Source organism: Patagioenas fasciata, chromosome 1 (assembly GCF_037038585.1).
Source record: "Patagioenas fasciata isolate bPatFas1 chromosome 1, bPatFas1.hap1, whole genome shotgun sequence".
Classification (NCBI taxonomy): domain Eukaryota; kingdom Metazoa; phylum Chordata; class Aves; order Columbiformes; family Columbidae; genus Patagioenas; species Patagioenas fasciata.
The window spans coordinates 72,256,743-72,277,296 of record NC_092520.1 but is presented as its reverse complement, the minus strand read 5'-3'; the positions used below and the strand labels follow the sequence as shown (position 1 = coordinate 72,277,296).

Here is a 20,554-nt window from a genome sequence, read left to right as displayed (position 1 = left end):
TTGTTCTTTAAAAAAGTTCTGTATCTGTGTACAGCTTTGCTTTTTCATATTAAACTCCATTTTCTAAATTTTCTTTTTCTGAATGTGTCCCACATTTCCCACATGACAGCATAGGTAGCAATCAGATTTACCATACATTGGGCATAAACACAAGGGACCTTTAGAAAATATAAAATAGTTTGGCTGTACATGGAGCACAGCAAGAAAATGAAGTAATCTATGAAGTGTTAGAAAAATGTGCTCCAAAGACAGGTTTTCCTCATTCCACGGAGCTGGACTGGGTTGCTGAAGTAATGGCTGTGTCCAGAGAAGTCTCTAAAACCCCAGCGCCAGATACAAGAGAGACACAAGCAGCAAACACCCTGAGTACACCCAGCAGCCTTCTGGAGTTTTACTGCTCGCTCTGCCATTGAAATGAGCCCAGCATAGGCTCACCATGGGCGCCAACAGTCAGCAGAGGAAATAGAAAAGGACAACAGTGGTGAAAAAGGCACCGCAGAGGTGGAATACAGCATGCTCCTCAAAAGTAACATTTAGACTTAATACAACTGTTCTATCAGTTGCAGTTAATAATTCCTAACTAATAACAATGACACCTTCATCTGTCTGGAAGCAGCTTAAACGTCTGGTGCTTGGAACACAATCTTTGCAAATAGTTTCATGCATCTCAGCCTGCAGAAGTGCAGAGTAGAGGATGGCTCTGAGTCACTATTGTTTGTGAAGAGGTTTGTGTTTTCTAACCTTTCTTCTAAAATTAAAATTCTCTGTAAAACTATGGAAGCTGCTTATACATTTGCTGAGAAATACACAAAATAATACATCTAGTAAGTTAAAGGCTGCAGTTCATTTTCTGTCTTGTGAAATTCTAAAAACAATACCAAAGGCAGAAAATTTTGGATGCTTAACCTGCATATGTCTAACAAAATCAACTCCAGACGGACACCATCTTCTGCTAAGGAACATTAGTAAAACTACTGCTAAAATGTGCAGCACCTCTGGCCCTGAAGTAGCTAAGTGAGCTGCTTTTGCTGGAAAACTATGCTTTTCTTACCTACTTTAATTTCTATAATAATAATAATCATCACATATCTCTCCAAGACTTTGCTGCAAAGTATAAAGACCTTGAGCTATCATTAAGCAGTTTTGCTTTCTTCACACAAGAGACTCCTATACACAAGTTAGGCCAGACTTATGTTTAGGAAGACTTTCAACAAGTAGCATTTTATGACTAGGACTTAAATAAGAAAATCAGGTTTATCCGTAATCAAAACAGAGCAGTTCCTCACAATTTCTGGTAGAAGCCCCTCACATAATATTTATGCTGGATAACAATCTCAATCTGGAGCCAAAACTACAAATCCCCAAAACAATGTCCTCCAGCTAAACACATTTTTCCATCTGTTTTATGGCAATATGTATTTAAAAGTTGTCTTTACCTGTCCTCCTCAGGAGAGCTGAATATAGAAACAAAACAAAACATAACAGCAAAACCTGTTAAATCAATGCTATAATTTCCTTTAAGTCTTCTCTCTTTGAAAAATTTGCTTGGGCATTCTACAGGACACACAAAAAATTTGAAAAACCACACACAGCAAAATGGTTATAAGTTGCATAGTTATTCTGCTACATAACACACTGCTCTGCTTTTACTGAACTGAGATATTTCCAGTTGATCACAAGGAATCAACAGAGCAGAGCCATCTCATCTTACTGCAAATAATGCAGTTAAATTGCTGTCAGTACCAAGAGAACTGAGGGTCACTAATTCTACTTAAGGGTTACCTTTACAAACACTTCTTTTGTCATGCACAGCAGAGCACACACCTCCTGTATTCTGCCAGAGATACCAACTTTTTGTCTTCTCAAAGGGACTAAGAGATTGCAATTGCATTAGACTGCAAATACCAAGGTGGAAGGGTTTGCTACCTGCCAGGCTGGAAACTAAATGCAGTCTAGAGTTCTAACCAGAAAACATTTCTCACTATAGCTGCTTTGTTACTTGTGTGTATTTTAGCTAGAAAATTCCAGCCAATAAATTCTAAGAAACACAGCTTACAGCGTCTCAAATAAACACAATTTAGATTAACTTATGAACAGTCTCATTAGATACTGAAAGTGATATACAGTTTATTCAAGAAAAATCATAATTTGTGACCCCAAAACTCAGAAATCAAATGTTTGATACATAATACATGGGATCCTTTTTTTCCCACATTAGCTTAAAATGTCATTCTAAGCACAAATTTACTTGACGAAACTAGTCTTTAAAAATGTTTATAAGAAGAGAGTTAAAACAGTGCAACTCATTTGTCAAATTATTCACTAGCCTTTGCTTTGATCGATGTGAGAAAGACTTTCACATATTTCAAACACCAGTCTTTAGAGTCATCCCAAATTAACATTAAGAAATTGGAAAAAAAATTAAATACACTACATTTTTCAAAAAAGGTTTCTGTGTTCTTTGTTGTTTAATACCAGGACAGGTCAACAGTATTGAAGAAGTATCATATAGTAATTTTAAATTAGAAAAGACTTCTCTTAATTTTAAGATAGAATCTTGAATAAGAATGCATTGTCATAAAAGCAAGGCAAGCATATCCATTCTCCGATGGATGCCAGGAGCAGAAGAGAGATGATTACATTTACACATGGTTCTGTATTTCTATTTCAGCCTCTATATACAGAGGTACCAACATGAAAGCGCTTGTCCTTTGGTTAACACACCCTACAAACTCCCACACACATGCCCAACATTCTTCCAAGTGTGGTGCAAGCACACTGCACCATCGTACATGCTCAGCTTCAATCGCCATGTATGGATCAGTATCTTTTTACCTGTAATCCAGGACATGGATGCTTTTGTATCCAGGTAGTCCTTCAAATACCCTTTTGATCTATTTTAAGAGGAAGACAAAAAATTAACACAGGTTTCCTCCACCCTACTCATTTAGGGAAAAATCAACATTTTCAACAATATTTTCAACATTTTCTAAAAATGTATCTGAGCTGTTATTTCTCATAGGAGAAAAACGGTTGAATATTCTCTCACTTTGTCAAAGAAGAGTTTTGGTGACATCATTTCAATATTAGAAAAGCAAAAGTATGAAGAACAATATCCAGCATTCCCCAAGAACTATATAGAAATATTCAAAGGGAGAGAAATGCAAACAGACTCTGCAGAGATCTGCATTACCCATAGCAGACTACATTTTTTCCTCTTATTTATGCAGCACGAACCCTTCTCTTCCCAAAAGGTTTCCATTGTCTCTCAAACCTCTTTGGATTAAAAAGAATTTAGGAAAATGCTTTGGACATTAGCAACTTAAACAAGAGGAGCAGTGGCCACCATAGTAACAGGGACTTCTTAGACTCCAGAGAGCCACTAACGCATTACATAGTGCAAACCACAGCTCTCCTCTGCTGCTCTAAGCATAGAAAGGGCAGAAGTGATTGGTAGTGCTACTCCAAAAAGATGACTAAGGGCAGCAAAATGGTAGCACATCCAGGCCTAATTCAGTAGTCAACTCTATTGCACAAGACATAAACAAGAAACAGAATATTGCATGTTCATGCTGGTTTGGGGTTGGTATTTTTCCTCCCAAAAGATCTTTGCCAGTTACTTTCTACTCCTCAAATTCTTCTTCCTCTCCCCAGTCTTCCTATTTTTAAACTGTCTCTGATGAGACTTAAACAATCTAAGTGCTGCTGACTTCCTTTTTTTTCAAGAGCTTCTTTATCCAAGCACAGAGAAAACCAGGCAAGGGATCAAAGGAGTGGAACTTCCATGTGCCAGGTGGACTCTGTCCCATCTGACATTTCTTCCACACACACACACTATGGCATTGCTACTTGGCCACCAGCTAGGAAAATTAAGATGTCTAGCCTACACTAGCAACTTGTGACAGTTGTGATGATGCTTTTTGGCTGCAGTGAAGAGTACATCTCTTTCCCATCTGGCCCTGGATCTGGCACAGGGTTAATCCCAGGAAAAGGAATTCAGCAGAGAACCCCAACTAAATGGGACTAAGAAGGAAGCAAAGCTAGAGAAAAGACGCATGATGTGCTGCTGTATGGCATCCCAGGTGCCTCTCCCAAGAGAAAGGAAAGACAAAGTCTCTGCCCCATGAAAATGATGGTAATGAAATTAGCATCATTATGAACAAAATAAAAACCATAACGGAAGCAATAGGGAGTGGAAAGTTAGGAGCCAGCAATATGATCATGCGTTAAATATACATTTTTATGTTGGTGGGCCAGTACTTTTGCAGCATACGAATTAAAACTTTTAATTGTAATTAAATTAACTAGAAATCAAGTTTTAATAAAACATGCATATATGTGTATATTTATATGTATACACACATTTGTATTTTTTCTTTGAAGTAGTTGCCTAACAGTCTAAACCGTGGTTTATTCCCACTGACTCCAATGGGATTTAAGCACGTATTTAAGGACCCTTCTGAGGCTGGAGGGGTTTAAAATGTGCTCATATGCACTGCTGATACTGGCCATAAATGAAGAGCAAGAGTTATCTTGGCAGCCTAGATTTCAGAGAGTATCTCACTGCAGTGCACAATGATTCATTCAAAATGTCGCTCCTTAGCAGTTCTGCTATTCGTGACTTCTTCCAGTTTCCCCACCTATCACCGGCTCTGTGTAGACAGATGTAGACTGATGCCAGAGTTTCTTCTACAGTCTAAAATCTGGACACGGCACAATCCTTCAGATATCCTAAATCCCATTTCAGTGCTCAGCTTCTGCAGGAGACCCAAGGCGTGCCCTCATAACATAACAGGCAGATGCTGATGGACTTGTACGCCTTGTGCCTGCACTCCACATCAGTGCTGTGCTGCTGTACCTGAATTCCTCCAGCTGCCTTCCAGCCCTGCCCCAGCGCAGGCTGATGGCTCTGAACTGCAGCTGATTCATCTCCTGCCATTTGAGAGTGCCACCAGGCTGGTTTGCTAGGACCTTCAAATTATCTTTTTCACTCCCCAGCTTCAAACCAACTATCTTACGGAAGAATTAAAACAGGACAATGAGATTAGAAAGCACAGAAATCAACTCTAGTTAGACCGGTCACAAAAGAGATGTTAAATATAGCTTTAAAATTTAAGATTTTGACGTCCTAAAACTTTTAAGAACTAAAGAATTTGCATCAAGAGGCAAACAAGAATCTTGTGACTTCTCTGTGAGTTTAAAAGCTCTTCTGCAGTAACACTGACAGGGAGGGAGAGGTACTGAAAAATTCTGAAAGGATGGCAAGGCCAAAGTTAGCCCTAGTAGAAACAGGTCTTTAAAAGGGCTACAGTAAGTGGAAATGTTTTTCATTTATTAATAATGTGGCGTTGTTTCTTTCACTAATGTGGGGGAAAGTAAATTAATGAAACCAGAAAAAGGGAGAAAGACAGAGGGAGAGAGAAAAAGAGAGCGAGCGGTCCCTCAGAAAGGTCTCATATTTAGAGTATGTCCCCATTCAGGGATTCAGCATAATTTTCTGTTCCTCCCAAAAGGATACTTTTACCTCTTTTGCCTGTAAAATCGATAGCAGGCTATTTCATGTGAAACACAAGAAGAAAAGTAAAGTAATCGGTCCTTGCCAGCTGGTATACCACACACAATATATGACACTGCTACTTCAAAAAGATCATCACGTCAGACAAAACAGAGTATTCTCATAGCAAGTGCATATTTTCCAGCCAGCCTCAGGCAACAAAAGCCCTAAGCTGGTTCTGCAGAGACCATGAGAAGAAGGTAGCTCCTAACACAGGAGCTACCTGCTACTATTGCTTTGCAGAGCCAGCAAAAGAGAAAGGAAGTCAGGGAGGGTAATCACCTGAGACAGGAATTGTTCAGAGAGCAGTTGACGCTTCACAGCAGCTGGGTCATTCAGCTCCTCACTGTACTTTTCACCAGCAATCAAAATGCTGAACTCAATCATCTGGTCAGTTACAGGTCTCATTAACTTCTCATCCTGTTTTTTTATCTCATTATTGATCTAAAAGGGAAGGAAAAGGGGAGAAAATAAGATTTAATGTTTTTTTTTCTTTTGCCCTTTGTTATTTTCCCAGAAATAAATCCTTGTTATTCACCACAGACCAGACTCCTACCTATCCAAGTAAAAAGCATCCCTAGATACATATGGGCACATAGGGTATGCTATCTGTCAGCAGTACGCTACATTCCTAAGCCCGGGTCCAAACATCCTTCTTATGCAGGCCAGAAGCTTCTCCAGCTGCTGCAAATCCAGAGGTTTCTCCAGCTCATGATGGGGCAGAAGACCTGAACCCTCTCCATAAATGTTGCATGGACAGGAACACCTCAAGGCACTACTGATGAGTCACACTGAAGGTCATGGATATGTTTAATGACATGTGAAAACTGCAGTCCAAAGCACAGCATGCTCACTTGAGCCATCAGCACCACTGTTTACCTTGCACTGTAATGGGGTGGTCATGAAGCCTGAGGGACAGAGGTGTCAACTAATGATGCAATCCACTAAGCAAGAATATTTTTTGAGAACTATCTGCAGATAATTCTATTTTCCTTCTGCACATCTTTACTCTAGTGCAATGCCATTTAGTTGACCCCAGCTAGAACCTAAATCAGTTGTGTGGAATGCCCGTGAGGCAATTTGAAGTGCAACTGCGGATACACCGACAGCTTGCTTGAGCCCAGTCAGCAATATGCTGATTTACCCCAAATTTACTCATTTATCACAAGGCTCCTATTTGCTATTCCACCTGGAAGACAAGTTACCTTTGCCAAGTTCTACATGCAGAACAACTCCCCATGTTGTTCAACCTCAGTAAGTGAAGGATCCCCTCAGAGACATGATGGGCACTGGGATACCTGCAGGGGCCTCTGCTGAACTGAAGTGGCGGGCTTCAGCTAGCAGGTCTACAGCTGCCCGAGAAGCCCTGCAGCAGTGCCTGTGCAATGCATCAGGGAAATGTGTAGCTATTGTGGCTGCCACAGGCAGCAGTAAATTCCAAGTTTTAATCTAATTTGAATGACTGAGCAACACAGGAAGAACACTTTCTGCTTGGTTCCCTAGTATTTTACAACCAGCCTGCTATTCCTCGTGGTATACTGAAAGACATGAGAAAAAACAGACCTTGTTTTATGGTTTTGTTCTAAAACAAAAAATTGAGATTTGTGGGGGAGGGAAGGGAATGCTGGCTTAAGCTAACTTTAGCCAAATAGCCAAATATCTTTGGCTATTTACATGCAGTTGTTGCTTTTTCCCCATTAAAAAGGTAAAAAGGGAGCCAACAAAACAGACCTTTTTCAGCAAAACTGCAGCTTGTGTTATGTACGGTGCAGGAAATGGAAAAAACTTTCTCCAGAAAGTTTAGTTACCAGCAGTGAGCAACTTAAACATTGTTCAGTGACCCTCTAAAAACGTTTAGCTAAATTCTCCTTCTCCCCTCTATCCATTTTTTACTAGATAACTTTGTTAAGGACCATAATAACTGGTACACAAAGCTAGTTAGCATCTGAAAGACACATACTCATATACATGCTGATACCACATGGCTGTTCACAACACCATGTAGTTTCAATCATTTATCAGTTGCCCAAAACCAAAAGTAGAGTCAATATATGAGTGCAGAAGATGAGCTTTGCTCATTCTTGGTCTTGTAATCTGCAATGCATTTTGGCTGCACAGAGCAATGATGAGGTGTGATGTAATTGTATAGAGTGACAACACTGTAGCAGCAGCAAGCTAATTCTGGTTTCTTTCTGATTTACTGAGTGGTCCTGTTCTCTGCTCACGCAGCTCTGTTTCAAAAAAGAATAATGGTGTACATAGGACCAAACCACAAGTGTTCTTGGTATATAATATAAAGCCAGACCCTGGACTTGAGTCAGAAACTATCTGCCTGTTTCATATTCAGTATCTATTTCTGGAAGCACAATATCAGAGCTCCACAGTCAGCCTTGAAAGCTCTAGAAGAAAGCACAGTTCAGCCCAGTTTTGTTTTATGGCCACGCTAGGTTACAGAATGGTGCGCAGTTAAACCCAGTACTATAAATCAGCTTGTACTTCTATGCAGCATGTGCAACTTTGTAAGCTTCTCAGTAAATCCACTGAGAGTTTCACGTTTATAAGAAAACAAAAGCCAGCTGATTCATACCACTGTTTTGCAAAATTTTCTTCAGTCATGTAGGCTCATGAATACTGCAGTTGGAATCTAGAGTTTGGGCTTAAACTTTAATCCAGAGGAGCTCTTTCCTGAAAGTAAATACTTCCTTGAGACTTGTGTGGTGGTCAGCACTTCGACAAGCCAGCTCACTTTTACAGAAATGTGTTAAGTACATGATGTCAGGAGTTTTGTTTCCATATCAAGGTAAGCGTGACTGTAAGATGGCAAGTAACAGTTGACCTATGTAGGCAGAGAAATAGGAGCAGAGAATTGGAAGGAATCTTCAAGGTTATCTAGGCCACCTCTCTGCTGTCCTATACTGTTATACCACGTGGACCCTCAAAACGACTGCTACGGCACTTTAAGGTGTCTTGGATTTCCATAGGAACAGTACTGCTCCACATTCTTCTTGGAGCTTCCAAAGGCCCTAGGTGTTCCCTGTCTGGTCCCATGTAACTAGCAAAATCCTCACCTGATAGCTCAACTGGTCTGTTCTCTCTCACTGGGGGAGAAGCAGCATTGCAAAGCCTCTGCAAATGAAAAAATACCTACCCAGGAACTTATTTTAAATCTTTCTAAAGTTCACAGTCTGTTTTTATGAAATCATAATTTGTGCTAACAAAAAACTGCAAGTACTAGGAAATGCAAGTGACCACAAACAATATTATTAAGGAAAGTTAACAGAATGCTGACCAAAATTAACAAACAAAAACCAAATCAACAACAAGAAACACTCACAGTAGTGTCTGAATCTTCAATCTCATGGACAGTACCACCCACAGGACTCTCAACAGAGATCTCATGAGGGGGAGGAACATTGGCAGCTGCATCTGCGTTTGAGAGAGAGCAGTATTATTTTGTTTGGATTTGTTTGTTTGCTTTATACCCAGGTACATGTAGATACACACAGAAGCAGTGCAGCAAGCATAAACTAACAGTAAAATTTTATTCCTATTGTCATAATCATGACAGAAACAACACAGGAAACACCTGAAGAGCCTGAGGAAAAGTATCACATACACTAATCAGAATAAATTGCTAATGTTCTGTCTAAGCAGATGTACTTTTCGGAACTTGAAGTGCTGTAAAAAGTGCACAGAACTAACTTCTCAAGTAGCATTTTCACGATTCATACAATAACAAAATAATGTCAGCATATAACGTGATCTCCAGATCCCAAACAGCATTATTTGAGATGCAAAAATTCACATTTTTTTTTCTCAAATCCAAAACCCATCAAATTTCTTAATTTTCTAGTAATTCAGAACCAGCCTTGACAGGAGTTAGATGAAAACTGACCTCTCAGTGTGGTAACATCAGCATCCAAAGCTGGAGTTGGAGTCCCACTACTGCTAAATAAAAATAAAATCAGAAATTTGAGTTGGACATGGTGAAATAGATTTATTAGGTTTTTATTTATCTGCAGTCTGCTGCCACATCAAAACGCGTGTTAGCAGAAGAAATTTGTCATGGTACGACTTTGCTGGTAACACCATAAAATTAGGCTTCACAATATTTCAGTTATCTTTTGCAATTTGTATAATGGATCACTTGCATCACAAAACACATCATGTGCCTCTCCAGGTTGTTGACCTCCTTATATTCCAACTGACTTGGAGTCCCACCCAAAAATACATTTTGCTTTCTAGCAGTTCTGTAAAGGAAGCAAATGCAAAGACCAGAGATAAAATACAAAGATAACCTGTAACACTCTATAAAATGCTGAGTTTTTAAAATACTCTCCAGTGCGCTAAAACATCATAACTACTGAAATCACTATAAAATGATGGGTTCTTTCCATCATGACTTTTACTCTGCTTATTTGGAAATCTTCAAAAGGCATCAGTTTCCAAATCCAATCACTGCCTTCACACATACATAAAACAACTCTACACCAAATATGCAAAACATTTCAGATAAAAATCAGATGAAGAGTGTCAGCCTGAAGTAAAACCAACAGCTTTGACATGGCTCTTATGGTAAACTCAGTCTCTTTGGGGACAATTCTGCAAGCCCTGAACAACTGTCAAGTTACTGAGAGTGAGAGACATGCTCTGACAGAAACGAGTCTTTCTTGAATGAAGAAAAAATTATTTTTCAGGTTTGTCGTATTTTTAATATACACAGCCCAATCTATAAGATCAGAAGTTGAAGTGCTAGAGAAAAACTGAACTTCAGACTTCAGAAAATCATTGAAGTTCATTGCATTGAGATATTTCTCTCACTTCTAAAAGAACTCCTTTTTTATTGGTGGTCATACTTGAGCCATAAAATAAGCATTGCAGCAAGGCATCTTCGCTGTAGTACATGCAAGCACCGATACTCTGTGAGCCATGGTTCCTAGCCTTGCCAGGTTTCATTTTTGATTCACATACTAGGTTACTGGTCTTGCAGTCTGTCCTCAAGCAAAATGCCAGTCCAAGTTGACGGATATTTTGCCTCCTTCAGGATGTGTAATCAGTCTCTGTATCACTCAGAAAAAAACCCAAAGGCCTGCAGCACCAGTCAGACAACCAGATCCAAATTTCCATACTAAAGATACGAGGGCACAAGCATATGATCAAATATATGAGAGTTTTACTGAGTTAGCATCTCAAACTCTATTACTCCCCCTGCCCCTCTGAGACCACAACACTTGCCAATAAACAGACCTGAAGACAAATCTGATGTATTTTTCTATTTAAGTCAAGAATCTCTTCACCCATCCTTTCCCAGGAGGCCCAGGCTAGCCCTGTGCATAATGGTTAACTATAACAAAATATAGTAAGTTCAGGGAATGTTAAACTGACAGGGTGAGATCTACACAACTATCATAAAACATTAATGAAAAATAAAATAACCTCCAGATGAACAAAGCAGAAAATACTTATTCAAGAGTTTAAACAGCACCTTTGTGTATTTTCTTGAACAACTAAAGCTGATGAGCTCTATTCAAGCTTTGAAATGTACAGTTATTTGTGTCTGCTTCCATCTCGTGGACACTGGTACCTGTTTTCAGCCAGCACAGCGCAAGGTAACTCTCTATCCATTCTTGACAATGTCAGTAAATCTTAGAATGATTTCCAAGACTGGAAAGCCAAATTCTGCTGGCAAGTATGATTTAGACTAGATATGCTCGCTTATCCTCTCTGTCATTGCCATCATACATATAAAAAGTCACAAGTAACTCATTCAAAAACCACCAACTTCTTTCTGCTAAAAAAACAACAACAAAACACCACACAAAACACCCCAACATATCAAAAGGATTTAAACTTTCTTAAGAATACTGGTTATATTTTAGAGGGATTTAGTTTTCTTATTTGTTTACAATCTTAGAACTGAAATAATAACTATTACTTAATTATTAGCTGTTCAGATTAAATTTTTTCCAATTAAATTCACCTAACTCCAATTATGCATTACTATTACGAATTTCAATAGGCATTAGATTACATGTATACCAGATTAGATTACATTAGGCATTAGATTACATGTATACATTACATTAGATTACATGTATACAAATTTACAGCATCAGTAAATAAAGCGTATTAGTGCATCATATTTAATGATGGTATGTTCAGAAGCAAATAAGATTCTAGTTTTCAGGAGAGATGAAACAATTTGGGCTTTTACATATTACAAACTGATTAGCATAACTAGGGTCAGAACAAAAAAGTGAAGGGATGTACAGTGATACAACTCTGCTGCAGGATTTGTAATGTTCTGTTCAGCTGCAGTGCACAAACCCATCTATAAATATCAGCCGAGTGTTGTATCAATCCCCTTTTCTTTAGAAGGGGACAGTAAGAAACACGACTTGCTATGGTGGAATAAATCATGCTCTGAGCTTAACTTGAGACTCCCAGGATTTGATCTGGCCAACAGGTCAGTGCCCAGTACACCTCAAGGAGCATCCAGCTGCTGCCCCAGAAGGCACCAGTGGCTCACAGATCGCGTGTCACATCTGCCAGCCTACTGCAAATGTCTGCTGCAGCTTAGGGCATCTCTAAAGGACCTAAATGATGACCTGACCAACTGACCTGAGCACCCAGTTCTGTGGTGGGTTAGCCCTGGCCCACCCAGCTGTGCTCTCACTCCCCCTTCTCTATGAGACAGGAGAAAATGAGATGAAAAAGCTACTGAGTCAAGGTAAAAATAGAAGATCGCTTACTAATTTTGTCCACAGGTAAAACAGGCTCATCTTAGGGAAAATTAATTTCTTGCGTATTTAAATAGGTTTGGGTAGTAGGAAAAAGATAAACATCAAAACGCCACATATCCTCCACCCTTTCCCAGGCTCAACTTCATTCCTGTCTCCTTTACCCAGTCTGGGCTCTTCAGGGTTAGCAGTTCCCTCAGAGAACATAGAAATACAGAATTCTAGAATCGTTTTGGTTGGAAGAGACCCTCAATATCATTCAGTCCAACCATAACTTAACTCTGGCTCTAAACAATGTCCCTAAGAACCTCATCTATGCACCTTCTAAACACCTTCTTGGATTGTGACTCCACTGTTTCCCTGGGCAGCCTGTTCCAATGCCTGACAATCCTTTTCGTGAAGAATTTTTTCCTAATATCCAATCTAGACCTCCCCTGGTGCAACTTGGGGCCATTTCCTCTTGTCCTATCACTTGCTACTTGGGAGAAGAGACCAACACGCTCCATGCTACGACCTCCATTCAGGTAGTTGTGGACAACAATAAGGTGTCCCCTCAGCCTCCTCGTCTCCAGGCTAAACAGCCCCATTTCCCCAGCGTGAGTCCTCCCTGGGCTGCAGGGAATACCTGCTCCACCATGGAATGCTGCCTCCTCCTCCCTCTTTCACCTTGGTGTTCCCTATGCCACCATTTCTCATTCTTTTTGTTCCCTCTTCCTTTCCCTGGGCAGTGTCTTGCACTTTCTTACACAGGCTTTCCCTGAGGTGCCACCCCCATGGCTCTGGGGCTCAGCTGGTCTCTGTGGTGGGTGGGCCGGAATCGGCTGTGCACAGCCCAGGGCAGCCCTGGCCAGATACAGCTGTGTTTGCCAATGTACCCACAAGATAAATTTCAACTAAGTTTCTGTAGGTTTTAAAGGAAAAATTATCAAAGTAGACAAGAAAAGAGAACACGATAGTGTAAATCACACTTTCAAAAGAGGAGCAGTTTGCAAATGGAAAAGCCTAAAATTAGCTGTCTACAGTACTCCTTCTAGATTACAGACATATCAAAATAAAATTCTCCAAGTTTTAAGGTCCCAGAGGACTCAGTCCCCGACTCAAGTGAGCAGTGCATAGTTGGTATCATCAGCCTAGACTCCAGCTTAGCCATGTAGTGGCAACCACAGACAAGCAACCCTGAGAGTGCTGAAAAGCAAGGTGAGAATAAGGCCACTGTCATTTACTTACAACATAGCAGAGCCATCACCTTAAGCAGCAACAGGCCATGTTCTTTGTCAAAGCCAGGTAATATATTCTTACTGGCACTGAGGGGCCTTTAAATACAAGGCCCCAAGAGCTAACCAATTTTCTGACAAAATTCCAGCTCACAGCTGGCTGAAAATTAAAAGCCAAGAGCTTAAATAACACCTAGTAAAATCCTAATGAATCTAACCAAGCAAGACCAGCCAGGTACTGAATTTGGTCAAACTAACAGTTATCACTTTTTCTCAGGAGGATAAAAATCCTGTTTTAAGAAAATGTGCTATAATGAACTTCACTTTATGCACAACCTTGCTTCTCATTGCTTTACCAGAACAGTGAATTTTGCTTTCTTTCTTTTTGCCTTCTACTTCCAATTAACATTTTAATTTTTCATTTTTTCACTTTATTATCTCCTTAAAAAGTAGCAATAGTACTAGGTATCTCTAAGGAAGTCACTCAAATTGCACACAATGCATATACTGATTTGCCTGTACACACTGCTCTTCAAGGTAAACATAGATTCAAATTCCCTTTCAGTCACACCATTTAAGATATAAGGGATTTTTTTTGGCCCAGGATTAATTCAGGGCCCAGGCTTTATCTTTAATTATACCTACACAAGCAAGCCACTCCAAGTGAGAAAACTACATTCCAGCACAAGAATTTGAGACACATACATACTAAATGTAATTTCTGTTGTCCTACCTGCAAGAATGATGCCCTGGACCACCTTGGCTGAGCAGTAAGCAAAATATAAAAACATACACATATGTATGGAGAGGCAGGAAGGAATATGCACCAGCAGATGTCTAAACAGCAGAACGAACAACACTGCACCGTGTTTCCTTGGCAGAAACAACCAGTTTCAGATCATGCAGCTCTGTTAGACACCAGGATCTAGGCAGGTGTGAGACAAGACCCATAAGGGCCTCAGAAGTTGATCTGAAGCAAACAGTGCTTATGGACAGCCTCTACATACTAATACAGCAAACACAACTCACAAATACAGCCTATATTCCTCTTTTTCAAACGCCATGGTATATACTTCTGCGTGACGTCAGGTGCATCAGGAAAAGATTCAATAGGTTCCAGTCCACCAAAGCACATATAGAGTCCTATTGACTCGCAGGCAACTGTAAAGCCTAAGCAAGTTCTTTATGTGCAGCCATACTGTGTTATTATGGAGAAATGCTACTCTGGACCTGTCAAAATGGGGCAGTGACACCATCACACCCCCATGAAATTTTACAAAGGTATAAGTTACATTTTTCCCTACATTACTCCTCAGGGTTTAACACAAACTCAATTCTATTGTTGAAGAGGGCGACATCTTCAAATTTGTACTACATGTACCAGGCATCCATCAGTTTATCAATGATTGGTATTGTTTATCAGATTGAATGTCCTACAGTCTAATTTGCTGTGTCAATCATTTATTTTTCTTAAACATTTTTATTTCAATGGCTATATTGAAGACAAAAGGAGAAAATTATTTTATGGTCTGATTTTCTCCTTTTCATATATTTTAGTCACATAACTTGGAAGTATGCAAATTCAGAAATATTTTTATGTAAGTGCAGAATGCAAGACTGAGCCTTGTATTTAGATTCACTTCCTTTATACTGTACTTGCATTTACCTTCATTTTTATTTAGATTTTTTTTTTAAATTTTGACATCTTTTGGTTTTAAGTCAAGCAGGACAAATCTTTCATATTTGCTACCTGATAGTAGGGAGCACAAAAGAAAATACACAACTGAAGACAGACAGGGTGGAACCCTTCAAATGGGATAAAGCTGTGCAGATGCTCAAAAATTTCTGAAATGAGCAATATCATTGCCAAGTCCACATGCAGACAGTAAGGGAGCTCACGTATGTTTCTTCTTCACTGCAGGCAGAACTGCTGAACTGTTGAAATGATCCCAGCACAGAAGACAAACTCTCTTTCAGTGAAGCACATTTAGATAAAGGGTACAAAATTTGAGTTGATAACATCGTCAACCATTGCTGCCACCACTGATGAAATATGGATCCTCAACTGGCTAGTGTATTTCAAAGCAGAGAACATGGACAGAACAAAGGAAGTCCAGACATGACTTATTGTGACTAATTTCAGTGAGTCCAGAATCAGCAAGTACCAGTCAGAAAGGACACATGCTTCGGTTAATTTAATTTGACATTAATAGCCACATCTGAAAAAGTAGCGCGTTATCTTAAGCCTTTTCAACTACTATCTTTTTTTCAGTATATTATTGTGCATACAGCACTCAAGCAAGGCTCTGACATAAAAGCTCTAGTTTTCTATGGCAACAGTTTGATGCTACTCCTTTGCCTTCAGTTGATTCTCAAGATCTGGCTTTTGACCCCCTATGAATTAGACAAAACGACTGTCCTATTGTCACAAGACATACATCAAAACTAAGAGAGCAAAATCCGCTATGCAAAGCCCCAGTAACCTCCTGAATAAACCAGTTGTTAAAAGTCTTTAGTGATGTAGTGCTCCCACACTGCCAACTGGGACAAAACTCCACAATGTCCACTGGGCTGCTCCATACATGTCTGCTTTATGTCCCATCTATTACTTTTCCTTTGAGGTTTCCTCCTCAGTGGTATTCTAGGTTAATCTCCCAGTTCCTTAAAAGGTCAGGCTGGCTGAGCATTTGACCTCCGTGAATGCGTGCATCAGCCTTACGGGAACAAACTTCCATCCTGCTATTACGTAATTGTCAGTAATGCCGGATTGTGAGTTATTCTGGGAAGTAAATTACACAAGTACAAGACACCTTTCTGTAGGCTACACTAAAACTATGCTAGCATTTTCCAGTTACATAGAGACACAGCACTGACATCTATGTGGGATTATATGACACACACTAAATTACCTAAATCACAGCTTCAGTTCTACAACTGTTTATAGCTTTCGGCACAGTTCTGCTTTAATCTAGAAAGGTAGTGTAGTTAAAATGACCAACAGATATCAAGAGCCTGTCTTCTGTTCCACATAAGCCCCAAATTAGGAAATCACTTCACAGAAACAATTGTTTCACAGAGAAAAAAAAAAAGTTAAAGCTCATAAAAAGAAAACACTCTTCTAGCTTCTCGTTGTCTGGGCTATGTTCTAGAAAATGAACCTACTGCAAAATTTCCTTTGTTCTTATCAGTGGAAAAGCAGACTGAGAAATATGCCTAATGCTAGGTCTCCAGACTAAAATGACTGCTTCTGCACATCCATCAGAGAAACTTGAGCTCCCCAGAGGACAAGCCAGAGCACCTCTGTCAGGCCTCTGCTTCCAGGCATCCTCTGGAGAAGCTGGTCCTTCCCTAATAATGTGGGAGCCTCACCTGAACATCTCAGCTATATATTTGAAGCTGGTGCCTTAGGATAGTCCTTTCATCCCTTAAGACATGAGACCAGGTCATTTCCCTGTTCTGACACAGCTGGGTGGCAAGACAGTCAGGCTCAAGTCACAGCATTGCCCTGCACTGGACCAGCCTCACTCTGCACACATGCATCAGCAGGTGACAACAGCCCTGCCCAGGAGATGGCTGAGTGGCACTAATATCTCCTTCCGTGCAGGAGGGACCTGATGCTCTATTTCCCACACTGTGCCTTAAAGACTGGGGGTGATCCTGGGTAGGGTACTTTGACTTCTTAAAGAATATTTTTAAAAGGTCTTCATTTTATTCTGGTGTGTACTGGGAGGTCTAATATATTTTTGGTAGAAAAAAAAATAACATTCGCTGTTGGCAATACTGAGATGGCTTACTCACTCCTCTTGATGGAAGACATCTGAAGTTAGATGAGACATCATCTAGCCATGGCAGCCAATCATGGCTTTGTTTTCACATGGCCCTGGCTTACAAATTTCCCATCTTAAACCAGGAATGTTCTAAGATACCCAGAACACTCTTAGAATAAGGTTTGTGGGTTTTAATATTGCCAAAATAATTTATATTAATTTCTTCCTGACACTCTATTACCCAGAGCAAATCTGTTTATATCACCTGTATCACTCTCTTTATGCTATAAAATGCTATCATATCCAAGCACAAGACAAACAAAATTTTTTATAGAAAAAGATATTGTAAAACCAAAGTTTAAACTGACTGCGATAACAAAGATCCCATCCTAAAGCTATGAACAACCTGAAGTAATATATACTGCGATAAGAGCAGTGTATTTTTGAGAGAGATGCAAGATAGCCCCACAATGAATTGAGTTGGGTAAAGCTTGCCAATTGTCAACTGGAGTTCCTTTAATGCCTGTCACAAAGCACTTGATAGGTTGGCTTTTGTACAAGTACAACATTAATCACACCAGTCCAACTTTCAATTGAATGCTGGGCTTTCCCATTGCTAGCTTGTGTAGCCCAGTGCATGTGATGACAGTAGATTAATTTTGCTGACTCCAGTTCCTCTCACACATCTCCACATTTACTAGATTTCCTGAATGATCACATGAAGAGATACAATAGGTTTTCAAACTCAAACTTATTCAGAAAGATAAATTTTTTTTCGGAGTCTTCAACATTTGAACTGAGACAACTGTTTCACTGAATTCACATTTTCTGATAAAGAAGATGTGGTTCCATTAATGTAAAGAGCAAGTTTAGAGAATGACTGATGCTCATGAGAAAGAATTGCACCCACAAAGTTTATGAGGACAGGATTATTTTTTAAATTTATTTTCTCTTTGAAAACAAAAGCATATAAAAGTTTGGTCAATGTTGCACTCTCAACACAGAAAGTTCTGAACAGATGTACACTACCCAGTTGACCTGGAGGCCTTGGGGAGTGCTCATGTCAGAGGAGTGTTGAGCTCAACAGGACAGAGAGAAATCAATCTCTTAGGAATCCTTTTGCCCTTATCAGCATAGGTTATTAGTTTTAACATATAATGTTGTGGTTAAAAATCATTATGAAGATACTTCATTTAGGACATTGAAGCTTTTTGGAAGTCTGTTAAGCGATGGCTCTTCCCAGTAAGTGAATTATTCATCACAGCTTTATCTGGCCTGTAAAGTAGGGACTTGAACCTGCCAATTTTTGAGATGGGTTCAGAACTAGGTTGTTTGGGTCTGAATTGCTCTAAAAATAACAGCTTGGATTAAGCTCTGAGTTGGAACAGAGTAATAATAATTTGAACTGGGTTTTCTTTCCATTCAAAAAAGATACAAAAATAACTGATCAACTTGAGGTTTGCTTCGGTTAAAACAAAACAAAACAAACAAACAAAAAACCACAATTCAGACTTGTTTTCACTTTTATTGCCCTGAAAAAAGCGTGAGGAGCCCAAGCAGCCAGTTCCATTGTAACTGGTTTTTAGACCACAACGCTCAAAAGTATTTTTAAAAAGTATTTCAGAAACATTCCACTTTCTTGCTTGTTCTAATGATGACCAGGATTACCTTAAAGCCCTCGGAAAAGGTTTGCAGGATAACCAGAACACTAACACAAGTAACTATGGACACATCTCTTTCCCAAAATAGATTTCCCCCACTAAATCTCTTCAGGTAAATAGCCTCCATCTTTGCCTGACGGCCAACAAGGTGATGACATACTTAAGCAAAAGTACAAGCCCCAGATTGGCTGAGATATTTTGAGCATGTCGAGCATGCCAGGACAGCCTGCGAGACGTGCACATGTGAGAACCACAGGATTGCTGCACCACACTTTTCTATGTGCCCTTTTGCACAAAGGTGAATTTTGTTCATCTTCAGTGCACAAGTCAACTCCAGCAGCAGCAAGAACTGGAGAAAGGACAGATCAGGAGCCTTTAAAAAGGGAAAATTACTTACCCACATGACCAATCAGTGCAGGAGCTGACAAGAAAAAGAGAGAAATGGTTATAAAATGTCACCACTCAGCCGTGCTGTTATCTCCAGCGAGAATAAAATGCAAGGCAAACACAGATACTCACCTGCCCATTGCTTCCTTTGTATAGGACAGTTTCTGGAAAACAAATGAACAAACCAACTCTAAATATATATGAGTATCGTAATGTGAAAGGAATTGAAATGCAATTTATACCACTTTATTTCCTCCCCTTTGTCAAAACGATTCTTTGTTCTATGTTCGTTTGTTAAGTTCAAAATCTATTAACAAAGTCCCAGCTAAAAAGAAAATGTGTCCTAACTTTCCAAAATAAAACTGAAACTCAACAATAGATGGTGTAAAGAGCATTGTCAGAAGGTGCTCTGTGCTTCTGCATTTTCCTGCATAGTTCTGCAGGAACGATGCTCTCTCACCTTCAAGGAGGCTAACAATATGATCCTTTTAAGCAAGCGGTCTTAAGAAACACACTATTATGTCTGCTACTTCGCTACAGATTTAAAACCATCCTTTTGAAAGTACAGTTACAGTTTTAAAGTGATGTAGTAGGATTAGTCTGATGAATTTGTTTAGGGTTATACAACTTACAGGGATATTTTTCCATTTATCGGAGCATATAGACTAAGGCAGGGCTACGTAGTTCACAATTTTTCATCAAAATTCTCCTGGTGTTAGTGACATTGGTTCTAGAGAGGAGTCACACTGTGGGGAACCCCACAACAAGTGGCTGAGACCCTGTGTAGTTTGCACCACGGTAGCTGTTAAGGAATAACGCTCTATCCTGCACTTGTATTGATACAAACAGAATACAAAATACTTAGAGAAGATTATTGTCCAGCCACAAAACTTTTGTTTCTCTTTGGTTTCAGGGGAAAGGGGATGTTTGGCAGTTTGTTTATTGGGCTGGTTTTCTTTACATAATCAATGCAGATATATTTTTCAGTAAAAACTCAACTCAAAGTGGATCAACTCAAATATCCACTTTTAAGTTAAATTACAATAAACTTAACACATAGTATTTCCATATTGAAAACCTCTCTGCAAAACACCCATATGTATTCATAGGAGTGAGGACTGAGACTAAGGACTGACACACTGAGCTATCCTGGTGATTCTTTTTGTGAAGGAGGAGCAAAAAGGCAGAAGAGACTTTTTGAACAGATTAGCCCGCTCATTCTTCTCACCTG

The 20,554-nt window shown here is 39.6% G+C and overlaps 1 protein-coding gene across 3 annotated transcripts in view; it reads right to left on the bottom strand.

Annotated features, from left to right (window-relative positions):
- The window catches only part of IMPG2 (interphotoreceptor matrix proteoglycan 2), a 61,721-nt gene that overhangs the window by 17,117 nt on the left and 24,050 nt on the right, over positions 1-20,554 (bottom strand). For 2 of the 3 annotated variants that reach the window (XM_071808628.1, XM_071808627.1), the window contains exons 4-10: positions 19,456-19,487; positions 19,334-19,357; positions 9,450-9,502; positions 8,889-8,980; positions 5,837-5,998; positions 2,836-2,894; positions 1,437-1,454 (exon numbers count right to left, since the gene is read on the bottom strand). In XM_071808628.1, the coding sequence (XP_071664729.1) occupies positions 1,437-1,454; positions 2,836-2,894; positions 5,837-5,998; positions 8,889-8,980; positions 9,450-9,502; positions 19,334-19,357; positions 19,456-19,487 (440 nt within the window). The remainder of the gene's footprint in view (positions 1-1,436; positions 1,455-2,835; positions 2,895-5,836; positions 5,999-8,888; positions 8,981-9,449; positions 9,503-19,333; positions 19,358-19,455; positions 19,488-20,554) is intronic. The other variant, XM_071808630.1, reaches the window with a different exon arrangement.